The sequence below is a fragment of the Oncorhynchus masou genome, chromosome 25 (genome assembly GCF_036934945.1).
Source record: "Oncorhynchus masou masou isolate Uvic2021 chromosome 25, UVic_Omas_1.1, whole genome shotgun sequence".
NCBI classification, from domain to species: Eukaryota; Metazoa; Chordata; class Actinopteri; order Salmoniformes; family Salmonidae; genus Oncorhynchus; species Oncorhynchus masou.
Window position 1 is genome coordinate 4,311,981 of NC_088236.1, and position 20,741 is coordinate 4,332,721.

General features: G+C 39.2%; 1 protein-coding gene across 2 annotated transcripts in view; it reads left to right on the forward strand.

Annotated features, from left to right (window-relative positions):
• The window catches only part of LOC135513699 (protein mono-ADP-ribosyltransferase PARP8-like), a 104,329-nt gene that overhangs the window by 23,895 nt on the left and 59,693 nt on the right, over positions 1–20,741 (forward strand). For both annotated transcript variants that reach the window (XM_064936571.1, XM_064936572.1), the window contains exons 4-8: positions 4,554–4,643; positions 5,011–5,081; positions 9,818–9,886; positions 15,319–15,413; positions 18,540–18,600. In XM_064936571.1, coding sequence (XP_064792643.1) covers positions 4,554–4,643; positions 5,011–5,081; positions 9,818–9,886; positions 15,319–15,413; positions 18,540–18,600 — 386 coding nt within the window. The remainder of the gene's footprint in view (positions 1–4,553; positions 4,644–5,010; positions 5,082–9,817; positions 9,887–15,318; positions 15,414–18,539; positions 18,601–20,741) is intronic.

Sequence of the window (20,741 nt, forward strand, 5' to 3'; positions counted from 1 at the left end):
CCTGGTCTGTGAGTTTTGGTGGGTGGCCCTCTCTTGGCAGGTTTGTTGTGATGCCATATTCTTGTCATTTTTTAAGATGGATTTAATGGTGCTCCGTGGGATGTTCAAAGCTTCAAATATATTTTTTAGAACCCAACTCTGATCTGTACTTCTCCACAACTTTGTCCCTGACCTCTTTGGAGAGCACCTTGGTCTTCATGGTGCCGCTTGCTTAGTGGTGCCCCTTGCTTAGTGGTGTTGCAGACTCTGTGGCCTTTCGGAACAGGTGTATATGTACTGAGATCATGTGACAGATCATGTGACACTTAGATTGCACACAGGTGGACTTTATTGAACTAATTATGTGACTTCTGAAGGTAATTGGCACCACTTTTCCGTTTTACATTTTTAATTTTTTTAAACTTTTTTTTTTTCATTTCACTTGATCAATTTGGATTATTTTGTGTATGTTCATTACATGAAATCCAAATAATAATCATTTTAAATTACAGGTTGCAATGTATTAAAATAGGAAAAATGCCAAGGGGGGTGAATACTTGTGCAAGCCTAGACAATGTTTAAAGGAGCATAAAAAACATTTAGCTTGAAAGAATATGCAGTGTGCTTCTTTAGTCCAGCATTCCTGATTGGATAGAAAATACATCACATAAAAATTGGAACTAGTGACAGTTGGATGTCGTTTTAATCCCACGGCTGGACAGCTGGTGACGATAATTATTTTCATCGTTATGACAAAATAATATAAATAACGTTGAATAAATAATGCATTGTTGTAACCTTCTGGATTGTTATTTTTGGATTACAACCAAATTATGATAAGTATACTGTATTATGTGTTCATTAAAAAATAAAACTTTACATTACTGTGTAGTTTACCAATAAAATGGTCTGTCGGTGGACTGGACATACTTGGTATTCATATCCCAAAAGAAAGAAATGATCTCACTATGATACATTTGAATAGAAAGTATAGCAAAAATAGATAAGCTGTTGTAACCATGGAAAGGATAATACCAGTCTATTTGTGGAAAAATCACCCTGATTAGCTCTTTAGTCATATCCCAGTTTACCCTGATTAGCTCTTTAGTCATATCCCAGTTTACCCTGATTAACTCGTTAGTCTTATCCCAGTTTACCCTGATTAACTCTTTAGTCATATCCCAGTTTACCCTGATTAGCTCTTTAGTCATATCCCAGTATGCTCTGATTAACTCGTTAGTCTTATCCCAGTTTACCCTGATTAGCTCTTTAGTCATATCCCAGTTTACCCTGATTAGCTCTTTAGTCATATCCCAGTTTACCCTGATTAACTCTTTAGTCATATCCCAGTTTACCCTGATTAGCTCTTTAGTCATATCCCAGTTTACCCTGATTTAACTCTTTAGTCATATCCCAGTTTACCCTGATTTAACTCTTTAGTCATATCCCAGTTTACCCTGATTAGCTCTTTAGTCTTATCCCAGTTTACCCTGATTAGCTCTTTAGTCATATCCCAGTTTACCCTGATTTAACTCTTTAGTCATATCCCAGTTTACCCTGATTTAACTCTTTAGTCATATCCCAGTTTACCCTGATTAGCTCTTTAGTCTTATCCCAGTTTACCCTGATTTAACTCTTTAGTCATATCCCAGTTTACATATTTACTTATGAACATGCCTACACCTAGCGACTTGTTTTTTAAATTACAGTGCATTCGGGAAGTATTCAGACTCCTTGACTTTTTCCACATTTTGTTACGTTACAACCTTATTCTAAAATGGATTAAATAAATAAAAATACCTAGCACTCTACACACAATACCCCATGATGACATCACAATACCCCATGATGACATCACAATACCCCATGATGACATCACAATACCCCATGATGACATCACAATACCCCATGATGACATCACAATACCCCATGATGACATCACAATACCCCATGATGACATCACAATACCCCATGATGACATCACAATACCCCATGATGACAAAACAAAAACAGGTTTTTAGAAATGTTTTGCATATTTATATATATATATATATTAAAGAAAACGAAAATGCATACCTTATTTACATAAGTATTCAGACCCTTTGCTATGACACTTGAAACTGAGCTCAGGTGCATCCTGTTTCCATTGATCATCCTTGAGATGTTTCTACAACAACCTGTGGTAAATTAAATTGATTGGACATTATGGCACACACCCCTCACAGGTCCCACAGTTGACAGTGCATGTCAGAGCAGAAACCAAGCCTGGAGGTCAAAGGAATTGTCCGTAGAGCTTCGAGACAGGATACTTATTATATACTTATTTTCCACTATAATTTATAAATAAATTCATTAAAAATCCTACAATGTGATTTTCTGGATTTTTTTCCCTCATTTTGTCTGTCATAGTTGAAGTGTACCTATGATGAAAATTACAGGCCTCTCATCTTTTTAAGTGGGAGAACTTGCACAATTGGATGGCTGACTAAATACTTTTTTGCCCCACTGTATATGGGTTATGAGTACTTATCTAGTTAACTGTGATATATGGGTTATGAGTACTTATCTAGTTGACTGTGATATATGGGTTATGAGTACTTATCTAGTTGACTGTGATATATGGGTTATGAGTACTTATCTAGTTGACTGTGATATATGGGTTATGAGTACTTATCTAGTTGACTGTGATATATGGGTTATGAGTACTTATCTAGTTGACTGTGATATATGGGTTATGAGTACTTATCTAGTTGACTGTGATATATGGGTTATGAGTACTTATCTAGTTGACTGTGATATATGGGTTATGAGTACTTATCTAGTTGACTGTGATATATGGGTTATGAGTACTTATCTAGTTGACTGTGATATGGGTTATGAGTACTTATCTAGTTCAACGTGATACAGTTGAAGTCGGAAGTTTACATACACTTAGGTTGGAGTCATTAAAGCTCATTTTTCAACCACTCCACACATTTCTTGTTAACAAACTATAGTTTTGGAAAGTCTGTTAGGATATCTACTTTGTGCATGACACAAGTAATTTTTCCAACAGTTGTTTGCAGACAGATTAATTCACTATATCACAATTCCAGTGGGTCAGAAGTTTACATACACTAAGTTGACTGTGCCTTTAAACAGCTTGGAAAATTCCAGAAAATAATGTCATGGCTTTAGAAGCTTCTGACATGCAAATTGACATCATTTGAGTCAATTGGAGGTGTATCTGTAGATGTATTTCAAGGCCTACCTTCAAACTCAGTGCCTCTTTGCTTGACATCATGAGAAAATCAAAAGAAATCAGCCAAGACCCCAGAAAAACAATTGTCGACCTCCACAAGTCCGGTTCATCCTTGGGAGCATTTTCCAAACACCTGAAGGTACCACGTTCATCTGTACAAACAATAGTACACAAGTATAAACACCATGGGACCACGCAGCATTCATACCGCTCAGGAAAGAGATGCGTTCTGTCTCCTAGAGATGAACGTACTTTGGTGGGAAAAGTGCAAATCAATCCCAGAATAACAGCAAAGGACCTTGTGAAGATGCTGGAGGAAACGGGTACAAAAGTATCTATATCCACAGTAAAACGAGTTCTATATCGACATAACGTGAAAGGCCGCTCAGCAAGGAAGAAACCACTGCTCCTAAACCGCCATAAAAAAGTCAGATTACGGTTTGCACCTGCACATGGGGACAAAGATCGTACTTTTTTGGAGAAATGTCCCCTGATGTGATGAAACTAAAATAGAACTGTTTCACCATAATGGCCATCGTTATATTTGTTGGAAAAAGGGGGAGGCTTGCAGGCAAAAGAACACCATCCCAACCGTGAAGCATGGGGGTGGCAGCATCATGTTGTGGGGGTGCTTTGCTGCAGGAGGGACTGGTGCATTTCACAAAATTGATGGCATCATGAGGCAGTAAAATTATGTGGATATATTGAAGCAACAATCTCAAGACATTGGTCAGGAAGTTAAAGCTTGGTCGCAAATGGGTCTTCCAAATGGACAATGACCCCAAGCATCCTTCCAAAGTTGTGGCAAAATGGCTTAAGGACAACAAAGTCAAGGTATTGGAGTTGCCATCACAAAGCCCTGACCTCAATCCTATAGAAAATGTGTGGCCAGAACTGAAAACGTGTGTGCGAGCAAGGAGGCCTACAAACCTGACTCAGTTACACCAGCTCTGTCAGGAGGAATGGGCCAAAATTCACCCAACTTATTGTGGGAAGCTAGTGGAATGCTACCCGAAACGTTTGACCCAAGTTAAACAATTTAAAGGCAATTCTACCAAATGCTAATTGAGTATGTAAACTTCTGACCCACTGGGAATGTGATGAAAGAAATAAAAGCTGAAATAAATCATTCTCTCTACTATTATTCTGACATTTCACATTCTTAAAATGAAGTGGTGATCCTAACTGACCCAAGACAAATTTACTCAGGAATTGTGAAAAACTGAGTTTAAATTGTATTTGACTCAACTTCCGACTGGAACTGTATATGAGTTATCAGCTATCTTAGCGAGCCTCCGAATGAAGTGTCTTCTTTCTCCTTTTCTCAACCCAGACAATACATACGTGTCAAACTCTGAGAACGAGGATGAAGTTCTCGTCACCAGAGACCAGATCCCCGTCATCTTCCACAGGATAGCAACAGGTTTGTTTGTTCATCAGACTGTCTGTAGTCTCTCTGTAGTCACTCTGCTGTCACATCTCTGTTCATCAGACTGTCTGTAGTCACTCTGTCATCACTCTGCTGTCACATCTCTGTTCATCAGACTGTCTGTAGTCTCTCTGTCATCACTCTGCTGTCGTATCTCTGTTCATCAGACTGTCTGTAGTCTCTCTGTCGTCACTCTGCTTTCACATCTCTGTTCATCAGACTGTTTGTTGGTATAGCAGATACTTAGATGAACAGACGTCCTGGCTAACTGTGTCTTGTTTTGTGTGTGTGTGTGTGTGTGTGTGTGTGTGTGTGTGTGTGTGTGTGTGTGTGTGTGTGTGTGTGTGTGTTTTGTAAACAGAGATTAGGGTCAATAATGACGCCAACTGCTGCCTGTCCATCAAGTCCAAACATCAGATAGACAAGAATCAGGTGAGATGTACATCACTGATTAATAAGACATTATAAAAGCTCATACATGCTCCAAGCAAGTCATTAAGCATTATAACGTCAGCTATTTAATATCAAGTTTATAGAGAACTTTTTCAGTGTGAACTAGTATGTAATAACAGGTATAATAGTGTGTAATGTGTAACTATATAGTATTATGTAATAACTATAATAGTATATCATATGTATAACTGTATAGTATTATGTAATAACTATAATAGTATATCATATGTAGGAATTGTAATAGTGGTGGAATTGTAATAATGGTGTAATAGTGGTGTAATAATGGCGTAATATAGTGGTGTAATAGTGTAGTGGTGTAATATTATAGTGGTGTAATATTATAGTGGTGTAATAGTGTAGTGGTGTAATAGTGTAGTGGTGTTATAGTGGTGTAATATTATAGTGGTGTAACAGTGTAGTGGTGTTATAGTGGTGCAATAGTATAGTGGTGTAATGGTGTAGTGGTGTAATAGTGGTGGAATAGTATATTGGTGTAATACTGTAGTGGTGTTAGTGGTGTAAGAGTATAGTGGTGCAATAGTGTAGTGGTGTAATAGTGTAGTGGTGTAATAGTGTAGTGGTGCAATAGTGTAGTGGTGTAATAGTGTAGTGGTGTAATAGTGTAGTGGTGCAATAGTGTAGTGGTGTAATAGTGTAGTGGTGTAATAGTGTAGTGGTTTAATATTATAGTGGTGTAATAGTGTAGTGTTGTAATAGTATAGTGGTGTAATATTATAGTGGTGTAATATTATAGTGGTGAAATAGTGTAGTGGTGTGATAGTGTTGTAATAGTGTAGTGTTGTAATAGTGTAGTGGTGTAATAGTTTAGTGGTGTAATAGTGTAGTGGTGTAATAGTGTAGTGGTGTAATAGTATAGTGGTTTAATATTATAGTGGTGTAATAGTATAGTGGTTTAATATTATAGTGGTGTAATAGTGTAGTGTTGTAATAGTATAGTGGTGTAATATTATAGTGGTGTAATATTATAGTGGTGTAATATTATAGTGGTGAAATAGTGTAGTGGTGTGATAGTGTTGTAATAGTGTAGTGTTGTAATAGTTTAGTGGTGTAATAGTTTAGTGGTGTAATAGTGGTGTAATAGTATAGTGGTGCAATATTATAGTGGTGCAATATTATAGTGGTGTAATATTATAGTGGTGTAATAGTATAGTGGTGCAATAGTGTAGTGGTGTAATAGTGTAGTGGTGTAATAGTATAGTGGTTTAATAGTATAGTGGTGTAATAGTATAGTGGTTTAATAGTATAGTGGTGTAATAGTGTAGTGGTGTAATAGTATAGTGGTTTAATATTATAGTGGTGTAATAGTATAGTGGTTTAATATTATAGTGGTGTAATAGTGTAGTGGTGTAATAGTATAGTGGTTTAATATTATAGTGGTGTAATATTATAGTGGTGAAATAGTGTAGTGGTGTAATAGTGTAGTGGTGTAATAGTATAGTGGTTTAATAGTGTAGTGGTGTAATAGTGTTGTAATAGTGTAGTGTTGTAATAGTGTAGTGGTGTAATAGTGTAGTGGTGTAATAGTATAGTGGTGTAATAGTTTAGTGGTGTAATAGTGGTGTAATAGTGTAGTGGTGTAATAGTGTAGTGGTGTAATAGTATAGTGGTGTAATAGTGTAGTGTTGTAATAGTGTAGTGTTGTAATAGTGTATTGGTGTAATAGTGTAGTGGTTTAATAGTGTAGTGGTGTAATAGTGGTGTAATATTATAGTGGTATAATAGTGTAGTGGTGTAATAGTGGTGTAATAGTGTAGTGGTGTAATAGTGGTGTAATAGTATAGTGGTGTAATAGTGGTGTAATAGTATAGTGGTGTAATAGTGGTGTAATAGTATAGTGGTGTAATAGTGGTGTAATAGTATAGTGATTTAATAGTTTAGTGGTGTAATAGTGGTTTAATAGTTTAGTGGTGTAATAGTATAGTGGTGTAATAGTATAGTGGTGTAATAGTATAGTGGTGTGATAGTATAGTGGTGTGATAGTATAGTGGTGTGATAGTATAGTGGTGTGATAGTGGTGTAATAGTATAGTGGTGTAATAGTGGTGTAATATTATAGTGGTGTGATAGTATAGTGGTGTAATTGTGTAATGGTGGTGTAATAGTATAGTGGTGTAATAGTATAGTGGTGTGATAGTATAGTGGTGTGATAGTGTAATGGTGTAATGGTGATGTAATAGTATAGTGGTGTGATAGTATAGTGGTGTGATAGTATAGTGGTGTTATAGTATAGTGGTGTGATATGATAGTGTGTAGTAACCTGTGTAGTAACGCCGTAATAGTGTGTACTAACGGGTGTAGTAACTCAGTGTGTAGTAACAGGTGTAGTAACTGTGATAATGGGTGTACTAACGGTGTAATAATGGGTGTAGTAACTAATTGCGTGTAGTAACATGTGTAGTAAATGTGTAATAATGGGTGTAGTAACTAATAGTGTGTAGTGACGGGTGTAGTAACTGTAATAATGGGTGTAGTAATTAATAGCGTTTAGTAACAGGTGTAGTAAAGGTGTAATAGTGTGTAATAATGGGTGTAGTAACTAATAGTGTGTAATAATGGGTGTAGTAACTAATAGTGTGTAATAATGGGTGTGGTAACTAATAGTGTGTAGTAACAGGTGTAGTAACTGTAATAATGGGTGTGGTAACTAATAGTGTGTAGTAACAGGTGTAGTAACTGTAATAATGGGTGTAGTAACTAATAGTGTGTAGTAACAGGTGTAGTAACTGTAATGGGTGTAGTAGTTAATAGTGTGTAGTAACAGGTGTAGTAACTGTAATAATGGGTGTAGTAACTAAGTGTGTAATAACAGGTGTAGTAACTGTAATAATGGGTGTAGTAACTAAGTGTGTAATAACAGGTGTAGTAACTAATGGGTGTAGTAACTAATAGTGTGTAATAACAGGTGTAGTAACTGTAATGGGTGTAGTAATTAATAATGTGTAGTAACAGGTGTAGTAACTGTAATGGGTGTAGTAACTAATAGTGTGTAGTAACAGGTGTAGTAACTAATAATGGGTGTAGTAACTAATAGTGTTTAGTAACAGGTGTAGTAAAGGTGTAATAGTGTGTAATAATGGGTGTAGTAACTAATAGTGTGTAGTAACAGGTGTAGTAACTGTAATAATGGGTGTAGTAACTAATAGTGTGTAGTAACAGGTGTAGTAACTGTAATAATGGGTGTAGTAACGGTGTAATAGTGTTTAACTTCTTATGGCTGAGAACCCGTTACTGGGAGCGATAGAACAACATCCAGTGAAAGTGCAGGGCGCCATATTCAAAAGAACAGAAATCTCATAATTAAAATTCCTCAAACATACATGTATCTTATATGGTTTTCAAGGTAGTCTTGTTGTTAATCCCACCACAGTGTCCGATTTCAAATAGGATTTACGGGGAAAGCACCACAAACGATTGTTAGGTCACCAACAACTCACTAAAATACACAGCCAATTTTACCAGCCAAAGAGAGAGAGAGAAAAAGCACAAATAGAGATAAAATTAATCACTAACCTTTGATGATCTTCATCAGATGACACTCATAGGACTTCATGTTACACAAAACATGCATGTTTTGTTTGATAAAGTTCATATTTATATCAGAAAATCGGAGTTTACATTGGCACGTTAGATTCACTAGTTCCAAAAACATCCAGTGATTTTGCATAGCCACATCGACTCAACAGAAATACTCATCATAAATGTAGATGATAATACAAGTTATACACATAGAATAGATATACCTCTCCTTAATGCAACCGCTGTGTCTGATTTCAAAAAAACTTTACTGGAAAAAGAAACCCATGCAAAAATCTGAGACGGCGCTCAGAAGTAAAAACACCGCAGCCGCAAAGATGGCGTCAACATAAACAAGAAATGACATATTAAATATTCCCTTACCTTTGATGATCTACATCAGAAAGCACTCCAGGAGTCCCAGGTCCACAATAAATGTTTGATTTGTTCGATAATGTCCGTTATTTATGTCCAAATACCTTCTTTTGTTAACGCGTATGGTATACATATCCAAACGCTCATTCTGGTCAGCGTTACATCGGACAAAATCTTCAAAAAGTGATATTAGCGGTCAAAGAAACATTTCAAACTAAGTACAGAATCAATCATTAGAATGTTTTTAACATATAGCTTCAATAAAGTTCCAACCAGAGTATTCCTTCTTGTCTTCGTGAGCAATGAAACGCAAGGGACTACCATGAGGAATAAGAGTGATCAGAAAATGGCTGACTGCCAGACACCTGACTGATTCTGCTATCATTCACTCCCACAACATCATAGAAGTCTCATTATAATTTCTATTGATGGTTGACATCTAGTGGAACCCCTAGACAGTGCAACATCATTAATATCTCAAGGGGATTTCATTGGGGACTCTGGTGAATACATACAAAGCTCAGATTTCTGACTTTCTGTTTTGATTTCAACTCAGAATTTTGCCTGCCATATGAGTTCTGTTATACTCACAGACATCATTCAAACAGTTTTAGAAACTTCAGTGTTTTCTATCAAATACCACTAATGACATGCATATATTAGAAACTGAGACTGAGGAGCAGGCCGTTTACTTTAGGCACCTTATTCATCCAAGCTACTCAATACTGCCCCCCCCCAGCCATAAAAGTTAATAATGGGTGTAGTAACGGTGTAATAGTGTGTAATAACATGTCTAACTTCCCCCAGTGCCACTATGCCATAGAGGAGGACTCTGAGGGGGATGCTGACTCTGATGAGTTTTACTATGGAGGTCAGGTAAGCATCAAGCCTCATCTCCTCCATAACAACTGCTATAACTTATTAAACCATTAGATCGCCAGTGTTCAGCCCTCTCTTAGCTACAGAGGCAGTAGATTTCTTAAGGCAGGTTTCCCCAGACACAAACTAAAAAGCACTTTGGAGAATATAGTTTTTTCTTAGTCCTGGTCAAGGCTTAATCTGTGTCCAGGAAACCACCCCGTAGCTACAGTGGCAGTAAGTGGAACTCCTTATATCGAGTGAGAGACTAAGGAGGAGGCAGAAATCAAAGGTCCAGACCTCCCCTGGCAGATTTCCCTAAAGTAGTCCTAGACTCATCAAGTATATAAAGCTTGTTTATATTTTCAGTCCGCTCACTTCAGAAAGAGACCCGAGGCTCCTCATTCACCGTCGTGGGACGTTTCTGTCACCAGTGACTTTCCGTATGGAAATTTACTGCTGTTCTGATGAGCGACTGCTGCCTCTCCTTCTCGCTCTCTCTCATCGTCTCTTTCCTTCCTTCTCCTCCTCACTGTTGATTGGTGAACTTTGTATCGGCCTCTTGTGACAAAACAACAGTTTCTGAAGTTTGTTTGAGTGATTAGTCAGTTTCTGTGAGAGTAGCGAGTCTGTTTTAAAGATTGTGATTGCTTCGTGACCGACAGGAGGCATCAATCTGGACTAAATTTATGTTGCTTGCTTCTGGGTTGCTCCATGTGTCACCCTCAAACAATTCCCCCGCAAATTAGTTGCATTGCATCGCCAGTGATAGAAATCAATCCTTTTTCACTCAATTGTCTGTTTGCAATGTCCAATCAGTGAGCAGAAAAAAGTTCACATGACACGTCATATCGTTCCGTTCTGAACTCCGACCCAGTTGTCATGCCAACACAGGTGTTAGTGCTGCTGCAAAGCAGGACGAAAAGATACATGCCAAATGGGAAATGTATAAATAAAATAAATCCTAGACTGCATGGCTAGTCGTGGTTTATGTATATGGTCTGGCAGTCAATAAATGTGTCATTTTAAAAGTGAAACCAGACCGTTTCTCTGTCCATTTTCAACTGTCCATTTCCATTTTCAACTGACATTGTTCCAACATGACTACAGCTAGCTAGCTTAGCTCATTACCATCTTGGTAAAACATCGTTTTGCAAATGGGCAACATTTTGGCTAGCTATCTAAATTGTACAATCAGCATTTTGTTTATTTCTGTGTTTACGTGACTAATGCTACTACTTTTTGGAAAATGTGTTGTATGAGTTGTACAATCAGCATTTTGTTTATTTCTGTGCAACACATTATGTATGGGCCCTATTGGCTATTATTTAAAAGCTTCTAGATAAAACGTATTAACTTATTAACCTCCGAGATTGGGTTTTTAATTTGCATAATGTTGAATAATACCTGTGATGATTGATATTCTTTGGATCTTTGATTATGTAGTCTGGGGAGAAGGCAGGGATGTATTTTTAAGGATTTTGGGCTCTAGCCAGTCAACCACCATTTCTTTTACTAGCCCATGTACAAAATATGCCATAGGATATTTGAAAAGGCAAAAATGTCACTTGCCAGTGTCAAAATGTCATGTTTTCTATTAGCCTGGTCTGAAAAGTACTAGCCTCAGGTCAGCTTAAAATCTATTAATGGTTGTAGGCCTAGATAATGTCTACTTGATGTCTGTAGGTTTACTGTGGTTATTGTTTTCTTTATCAATAACATAACCAATGGTTTAAATAGGGGTGTGCTGATCTCATCATACCAGTAATCGTATGTTTTTACAACTTGATTAGAGTCCACCTTTGGTAAATTCAATTGATTGGTCATGATTTGGAAAAGCACAGTGCATGTCAGAGCAAAATAAAACAAGACATGAGGTCGAAGGAATAGTCCGTAGAGCTCCGAGACAGAATTGTGTCGAGGCACAGATCTGTGGAAGACTCTTCCTAGAGCTGGCCGACTGGCCAAACTGAGCAATCGGGGGAGAAGGGCCTTGGTCAGGGAGGTGACCAAGAACCTAATGTTCACTCTGACAGAGCTCCAGATTTCCTCTGTGGAGATGGGAGAACCTTTCGTGAAGGACAACCATCTCTGCAGCACTCCACCAATCTGGCCTTCATGGTAGAGTGGCCAGTAGGAAGCCACTCCTCAGTAAAAGGCAAATGACAGCCTGCTTGGATTTTGCCAAAAGGCACCTAAAGACGATGGGAAAAAAGGTTCTCTGGTTTGATTAGACCAAGATTGAACTCTTTGGCCTGAAAGCCAAGCGTCACGTCTGGAGGACGAAATGATGATGAAAACCTGCTCATGAGCGCTCAGGACCTCAGACTGGAGGGCGAAGGTTCACCTTCCAAGAGGACAACGACCCTAAGCACACAGCCAAGACAACGCAGGAGTCTCTGAATGTCATTGAGTGGCCCAGCCAGAGCCCGGACTTGAACCCGATCGAACATCTCTGGTGAGACCTGAAAATAGCTGTACAGCAACGCTCCCCATCCAACCCGACAGAGCTTGGATCTGCAGGGAAGAATGGGAGAATCTTGCCAAATACAGGTGTGCCAAGCTTGTAGCGTCATACCCAAGAAGACTCGAGGCTGTAATCGCTGCCAAAGGTGCTTCAACAAAGTACTGAGTAAATGTTCTCAATACTAATGTAAATGTGATACTCTGCTGACACTTACGCCGCAACATTTGTACAATCAAAATAAATACAAATATTTTGTAATGACATGTCGCTCGGTCAACATGCCTGGGCCAGTAGAAATAATAATAGCAAGCATGGATCACTACATAATGACGTGGATCACTACATAATGACTTGGATCACTACATAATGACTTGGATCACTACATAATGACTTGGATCACTACATAATGACTTGGATCACTACATAATGACGTGGATCACTACATAATGACGTGGATCACTACATAATGACAGACGTGGTCAGGAATGGAATAATTATACAGAAAGTAGTCCTGCTGAACAACGCCAAGTAGACAGACCAAAACACCCATATATGGCCTCAGTTGACAGGAAGTAACTAGATGTGAACATAAAATGACCTAGCTATGGATTCTGATTCATACATGATGATTGGAGAAGGAGGGACTTGTGTCCTGAGACAGTGACCGAAACAGCGCAGCATCTGTTGTCTGTCTGGGGGAAATGAGAGCAGAGGAGGAATGGCTTGTTCTAATCCAATTGTGACAGCAGGCTCAACTGACACCCCCGCCCTGTTTCTTTACAGACAGAAGAACTAGCCAATAGTTGTTGAGAGAACACAGTGCTTCACACTGTTTCAGTGAAAGAGAGATGTGTGCTGGCACTCATAATTACTAAAAATACTTGTCGTAATTGTATTTCGGGAAAATTCTCAATATCCGTTACGATACTCGTTTTGTCCGAGTACTTGACACACCCCTAGTTTTAAAGCAAATAATTAGGACACATTAACTCCACTATTGTCTTAAATATGTCTGGACAGCTCTAGGGGACTTAATGTGTCTCGACAGCTCTAGGGGACTTATTGTGTCTAGACAGGTCTAGGAGACTTCATGTGTCTGGACAGCTCTAGGGGACTTCATGTTTAATGTGTCTGGACAGCTCTAGGAGACTTCATGTTTAATGTGTCTGGACAGCTCTAGGAGACTTCATGTTTAATGTGTCTGGACAGCTCTAGGGGACTTCATGTTTAATGTGTCTGGACAGCTCTAGGGGACTTCATGTTTAATGTGTCTGTACAGCTCTAGGAGACTTCATGTGTCTGGACAGCTCTAGGAGACTTCATGTTTAATGTGTCTGTACAGCTCTAGGAGACTTCATGTTTAATGTGTCTGGACAGCTCTAGGAGACTTCATGTTTAATGTGTCTGGACAGCTCTAGGAGACTTCATGTTTAATGTGTCTGGACAGCTCTAGGAGACTTCATGTTTAATGTGTCTGTACAGCTCTAGGAGACTTCATGTTTAATGTGTCTGGACAGCTCTAGGAGACTTCATGTTTAATGTGTCTGGACAGCTCTAGGAGACTTCATGTTTAATGTGTCTGTACAGCTCTAGGAGACTTCATGTTTAATGTGTCTGGACAGCTCTAGGAGACTTCATGTTTAATGTGTCTGGACAGCTCTAGGAGACTTCATGTTTAATGTGTCTGGACAGCTCTAGGAGACTTCATGTTTAATGTGTCTGGACAGCTCTAGGAGACTTCATGTTTAATGTGTCTGGACAGCTCTAGGAGACTTCATGTTTAATGTGTCTGGACAGCTCTAGGAGACTTCATGTTTAATGTGTCTGGACAGCTCTAGGAGACTTCATGTGTCTGGACAGCTCTAGGGGACTTCCTGTTTAATGTGTCTGGACAGCTCTAGGGGACTTTATGTTTAATGTGTCTGGACAGCTCTAGGGGACTTTATGTTTAATGTGTCTGGACAGCTCTAGGGGACTTCATGTTTAATGTGTCTGGACAGCTCTAGGAGACTTCATGTGTCTGGACAGCTCTGGGGAGAATTTGTTTGTTGATATTCCAGTGAATATATTGGATTTCGTTTAGCTCCTCCCAGAAATTGAACCGGCCAATGAAATAGAACAGGAGATGACACATTGAGTTAGCTGGTTGTTTATACAGTTTGTCTCCTAAAAGGCATCCCTATCCCTATGTAGTGCCCTCGTTTTTACTATTCTAGTCAAATGTAGTGCACTACATAGGGAATAGGGTGTTACATGGGACAAAGACAGTCCTGCTCAGTCAAACTTTTTTGTTCTCCACAAGTATTTGGAGCATTCAGATTAAATATTAAAGCATACCCACTTGGCACAGATTTCAACGTCTAGTTTTGATACAATTTTGGTTGAATTCAATGTTAAATTCACAAAGAAAAATCACAATGTCATTGGATTTATATTAAAAGTTGAGTGAAAAAAATATATACATTTCCTTTACATTGATTTGACTTTTTACAAAATACAATCAGTTTTTCCACGTTGATTCAACATCATCACATTGAGTTTAGTTGTTGAAATAACGTGGAAACAACATTGATTGATTCAATCAGTTTTGCACAGTGGGCATACTGTAGGTTGTCAAACACATCCCACAAACTGATTATTGTTCTGCTGTAGGTTGATCTTGCCAGACAAAAGCACAAAATGTCCTTAGCAGCTGATTGGTCGTGTTTTGGGTGTCTTTAGAAATCTATCCAATCATTACAGTGGAGGGGAGGGCAAAGGACTTTAAAAAAGAAAGACAAAAGCCTTTCAGGTCTCCCCTCTGAGTCCGGTTCCTTTCTAGGTATCGTCCTTCGAGAGAGATTGTTGCTGTTCACTGTGATTCTCTTTGCTCTTTGGGGTCTAAGTTACTGTGAAGAGTTTTGACTACACTGCTGATGGGTGGTGGTGTGGGGGGGGGCTTTAAAACACGTTTCATTGATTTATTGACGTCTCCCTCCGATAGGTGAACTCTGATGGCGAGCTCCACAAGCACCCCCAGTTGGAGGTGGACCTGGCTGCGGTCCGGGAGATGTACGGACACCACGCAGTATCTCTCAGGTAATAATATACAGGGACACCACGCAGTATCTCTCAGGTAATAATATACAGGGACACCACGCAGTATCTCACAGGTAATAGTAATAAACAGGGACACCACGCAGTATCTCTCAGGTAATAATATACAGGGACACCACGCAGTATCTCTCAGGTAATAATATACAGGGACACCACGCAGTATCTCTCAGGTAATAATATACAGGGACACCACGCAGTATCTCTCAGGTAATAATATACAGGGACACCACGCAGTATCTCTCAGGTCATAATATACAGGGACACCACGCAGTATCTCTCAGGTAATAATATACAGGGACACCACGCAGTATCTCTCAGGTAATAATATACAGGGACACCACGCAGTATCTCTCAGGTAATAGTAATAAACAGGGACACCACGCAGTATCTCTCAGGTAATAATATACAGGGACACCACACAGTATCTCTCAGGTAATAGTAATAAACAGGGACACCACGCAGTATCTCTCAGGTAATAGTAATAAACAGGGACACCACGCAGTATCTCTCAGGTAATAGTAATAAACAGGGACACCACGCAGTATCTCTCAGGTAATAATATACAGGGACACCATGCAGTATCTCTCAGGTAATAATATACAGGGACACCACGCAGTATCTCTCAGGTAATAGTAATATACAGGGACACCACGCAGTATCTCTCAGGTAATAATATACAGAGTCACCACACAGTATCTCTCAGGTAATAGTAATAAACAGGGACACCACGCAGTATCTCTCAGGTAATAATATACAGGGACACCACGCAGTATCTCTCAGGTAATAATATACAGGGACACCACGCAGTATCTCTCAGGTAATAATATACAGGGATACCGCGCAGTATCTCTCAGGTAATAATATACAGGGACACCACGCAGTATCTCTCAGGTAATAATATACAGGGACACCACGCAGTATCTCTCAGGTAATAATATACAGGGACACCACGCAGTATCTCTCAGGTAATAATATACAGGGACACCACGCAGTATCTCTCAGGTAATAATATACAGGGACACCACGCAGTATCTCTCAGGTAATAATATACAGGGACACCACGCAGTATCTCTCAGGTAATAATATACAGGGACACCACGCAGTACCTCTCAGGTAATAATATACAGGGACACCACGCAGTATCTCTCAGGTAATAATATACAGGGACACCACGCAGTATCTCTCAGGTAATAATATACAGGGACACCACGCAGTATCTCTCAGGTAATAATATACAGGGACACCACGCAGTATCTCTCAGGTAATAATATTTGTAAGTCGCTCTGGATAAGAGCGTCTGCTAAATGACTTAAATGTAAATGTAAATGTAATATACAGGGACACCACGCAGTATCTCTCAGGTAATAATATACAGGGACACCACGCAGTATCTCTCAGGTAATAATATACAGGGACACCACGCAGTATCTCTCAGGTAATAATATACAGGGACACCACGCAGTATCTCTCAGGTAATAATATACAGGGACACCACGCAGTATCTCTCAGGTAATAGTAATAAACGGACACCACGCAGTATCTCTCAGGTAATAATATACAGGGACACCACGCAGTATCTCTCAGGTAATAGTAATATACAGGGACACCACGCAGTATCTCTCAGGTAATAATATACAGGGACACCACGCAGTATCTCTCAGGTAATAGTAATAAACAGGGACACCACGCAGTATCTCTCAGGTAATAATATACAGGGACACCACGCAGTATCTCTCAGGTAATAATATACAGGGACACCACGCAGTATCTCTCAGGTAATAGTAATATACAGGGACACCACGCAGTATCTCTCAGGTAATAATATACAGGGACACCACGCAGTATCTCTCGGGTAATAATATACAGGGACTCCACGCAGTATCTCTCAGGTAATAATATACAGGGACACCACACAGTATCTCTCAGGTAATAATATACAGGGACACCACGCAGTATCTCTCGGGTAATAATATACAGGGACTCCACGCAGTATCTCTCAGGTAATAATATACAGGGACACCACGCAGTATCTCTCAGGTAATAATATACAGGGACACCACGCAGTATCTCTCAGGTAATAGTAATATAATAGTAATAGTAATATACAGTGAATTCAGAAAGTATTCAGACCTTCTTGACTTTTTCCTCATTTTGTTATGTTACAGCCTTAATCTAAAATTGATTAAATGAATGAAAAATCGTCATTTGATCTACGCACTACCCCATAATGAGAAACCGAAAACACGTTATTTTTTTTTTGCGAGTTTATACAAAATTTTAAACAAATACCTTTTGCCATGAGACTTGAAATTGAGCTCAGGTGCATCCTGTTTCCATTGATCATCCTTGAGATGTTTCTACAACTTGATTGGAATCCACCTGTGGTAAAATCAATTAATTGTACTTGATTTGGAAAGGCACACACCTGTCTATATAAGGTCCCACAGTTGACAGTGCATGTCAGAGTAAAAACCAGGCCATGAGATTGAAGTAATTGTCCGTAGAGCTCCTAGACATGATTGTGTTGAGGCACAGAGCTGGAGAAGGGTACCAAAAAATGTCTGCAGCATTGAAGGTTCCCATTCTTAAATGGAAGACATTTTGAACCACCAAGACTGAATCACCAACAGCTGCCCAGCCAAACTGAGTGAGCGGGGGAGAAGGGCCTTTGGTCAGGGACTTCTGGCCAACGTGACACAACTGTTGAATGCATTGGAGTCAACATGGGCCAGCATCCCTGTGGAATGGGGAGGGGGTGGGGGGGTGAGTCAGTGTGGTTGGTGGTGTATGGCAGGGCCTACTGGATGACTCATCACAGAGTAGAGAGCTGGTCTTCCATTCTATGCTGAGAATAAGATATGAAAGGGAAGCTCTGCTGAATAATGCATTGTCATTGTAATGCTGATATACAACTTCAAACATGTTTTCAAGATGAAAAAGCTCTCGCTCAGCCTCTTTGTGGCATTTCTATGTTGAGATATCAAAGTAGCCAAGAGACAATGCGGAAATCTCCCATGTTTTCAACAATATGCATGTTGACTCTGACTGAAAGTGTCTATATTTGACGATAGAGAACTGAAATCAGTTCATCTTTCTAATCTGTCGTAGGGAATACGGTGCCATCGACGATGTGGACATTGATCTCCACATCGACGTCAGTTTCCTAGATGTAAGTATTATAGTATTACCTACCATTCCTTTCATGTTGTCGTTTTGATCTGATGAGCTTAACGCTGGCATTTCCTATTTATTTGACAATTTGAAAAATATAATTCAGGCACACAAGTGGATTGACCCCATGTTAACCTTGTAGGTCTGCACCCTAAAATAGCATGGTTTAATGTATTGACCCCATGTTAACCTTGTAGGTCTGCACCCTAAAATAGCATGGTTTAATGTATTGACCCCATGTTAACCTTGTAGGTCTGCACCCTAAAATAGCATGGTTTAATGTATTGACCCCATGTTAACCTTGTAGGTCTGCACCCTAAAATAGCATGTTTAATGTATTGACCCCATGTTAACCTTGTAGGTCTGCACCCTAAAATAGCATGGTTTAATGTATTGACCCCATGTTAACCTTGTAGGTCTGCACCCTAAAATAGCATGGTTTAATGTATTGACCCCATGTTAACCTTGTAGGTCTGCACCCTAAAATAGTATGGTTTAATGTATTGACCCCATGTTAACCTTGTAGGTCTGCACCCTAAAATAGTATGGTTTAATGTATTGACCCCATGTTAACCCTGTAGGTCTGCACCATTTAGATAACATGGTTTAATGTATTGACTCCATGTTCAAATAATTTAAAATCGAATGAAATTTGTCACATACACATGGTTAGCAGATGTTAATGTGAGTGTAGCGAAATGCTTGTGCATCTAGTTCCAACAATGCAGTAATAACCAACGAGTAATCTCACCTAACAATTCCACAACTACTACCTTATACACACAAGTGTAAAGGGATAAAGAATATGTACATAAAGATATATGAATGAGTGATGGTACAGAACGGCATATGCAAGATGCAGTGGATGGTATAGAGTACAGTATATACATATGAGATGAGTAATGTTGGGTATGTAAACAAAGTGGCATAGTTTAAAGTGGCTAGTGATACATGTATTACATAAAGATGCAGTAGATGATATAGAGTACAGTATATACGTATACATATGAGATGAGTAATGTTGGGTATAGAGTTCGACCGATTAATCGGAATGGCCGAATAATTAGGACCGATTTCAAGTTTTCATAACAATCGGAAATCGGTATATTTGGGCGTCGACTTCCGATTATTTTTTTATTTAACATTATTTTTTTATACCTTTTTATTTAACTAGGCAAGTCAGTTAAGAACACATTCTTATTTACATTGACGGCCCTAGGAACAGTGGGTTAACTGCCTTGTTCAGGGGCAGAACGGACAGATTTTCACCTTGTCAGCTCGGGGGTTCCAATCTTGCAACCGCACAGTTAACTAGTCCAACGCTCTAACCATTACACTCCACGAGTAGCCTGCCTGTTACGCGAATGTAACAGAAGCCAAGGTAAATTGCTAGCTAGCATTAAACTTATCTTATAAAAAACAATCAATCATAATCACTAGTTATAACTACTATCCAGTTTAGCAGGCGAAATTGTGTCATTTCTCGTGCGTTCATTGCACGCAGAGTCAGGATATATGCAACAGTTTGGGCTGCCTGGCTCATTGCAAACTAATTTGCCAGAATTTTACGTAATTATGACATAACATTGAAGGTTGTGCAATGTAACAAGAATATTTAGACTTATGGATGCCACCCGTTAGATACAATACCGAACGGTTCCGTATTTCACTGAAATAATAAACGTATTGTTTTCTAAATGATAGTTTCCGGATTCGACCATATTAATGACCAAAGGCTCGTATTTCTGTGTTATTATGTTATAATTAAGTCTGATTTGATAGAGCAGTCTGACTGAGCAGCAGCAGGCCCGTAATCATTCATTCAAACAGCACTTTCGTGCGTTTGCCAGCAGCTCTTCGCAAGCACAGCGCTGTTTATGACTTCAAGCCTATCAGCCTAATGGCTGGTGGAACCAATGTGAAATGGCTAGCTAGTTAGCTGGTTGTGCGCTAATACTGTTTCAAACGTCACTCGCTTTTAGATTTGGAGTAGTTATTCCCCTTGCGCTGCAAGGGCCGCGGCTTTTGTGGAGCGATGGGTAACGATGCTTCGAGTGTGGCTGTTGTCGATGTGTTCCCTGCTTCGAGCCCAGGTAGGGGCAAGGAGGGGGACGGAAGCTATACTGTTACACTGGCAAT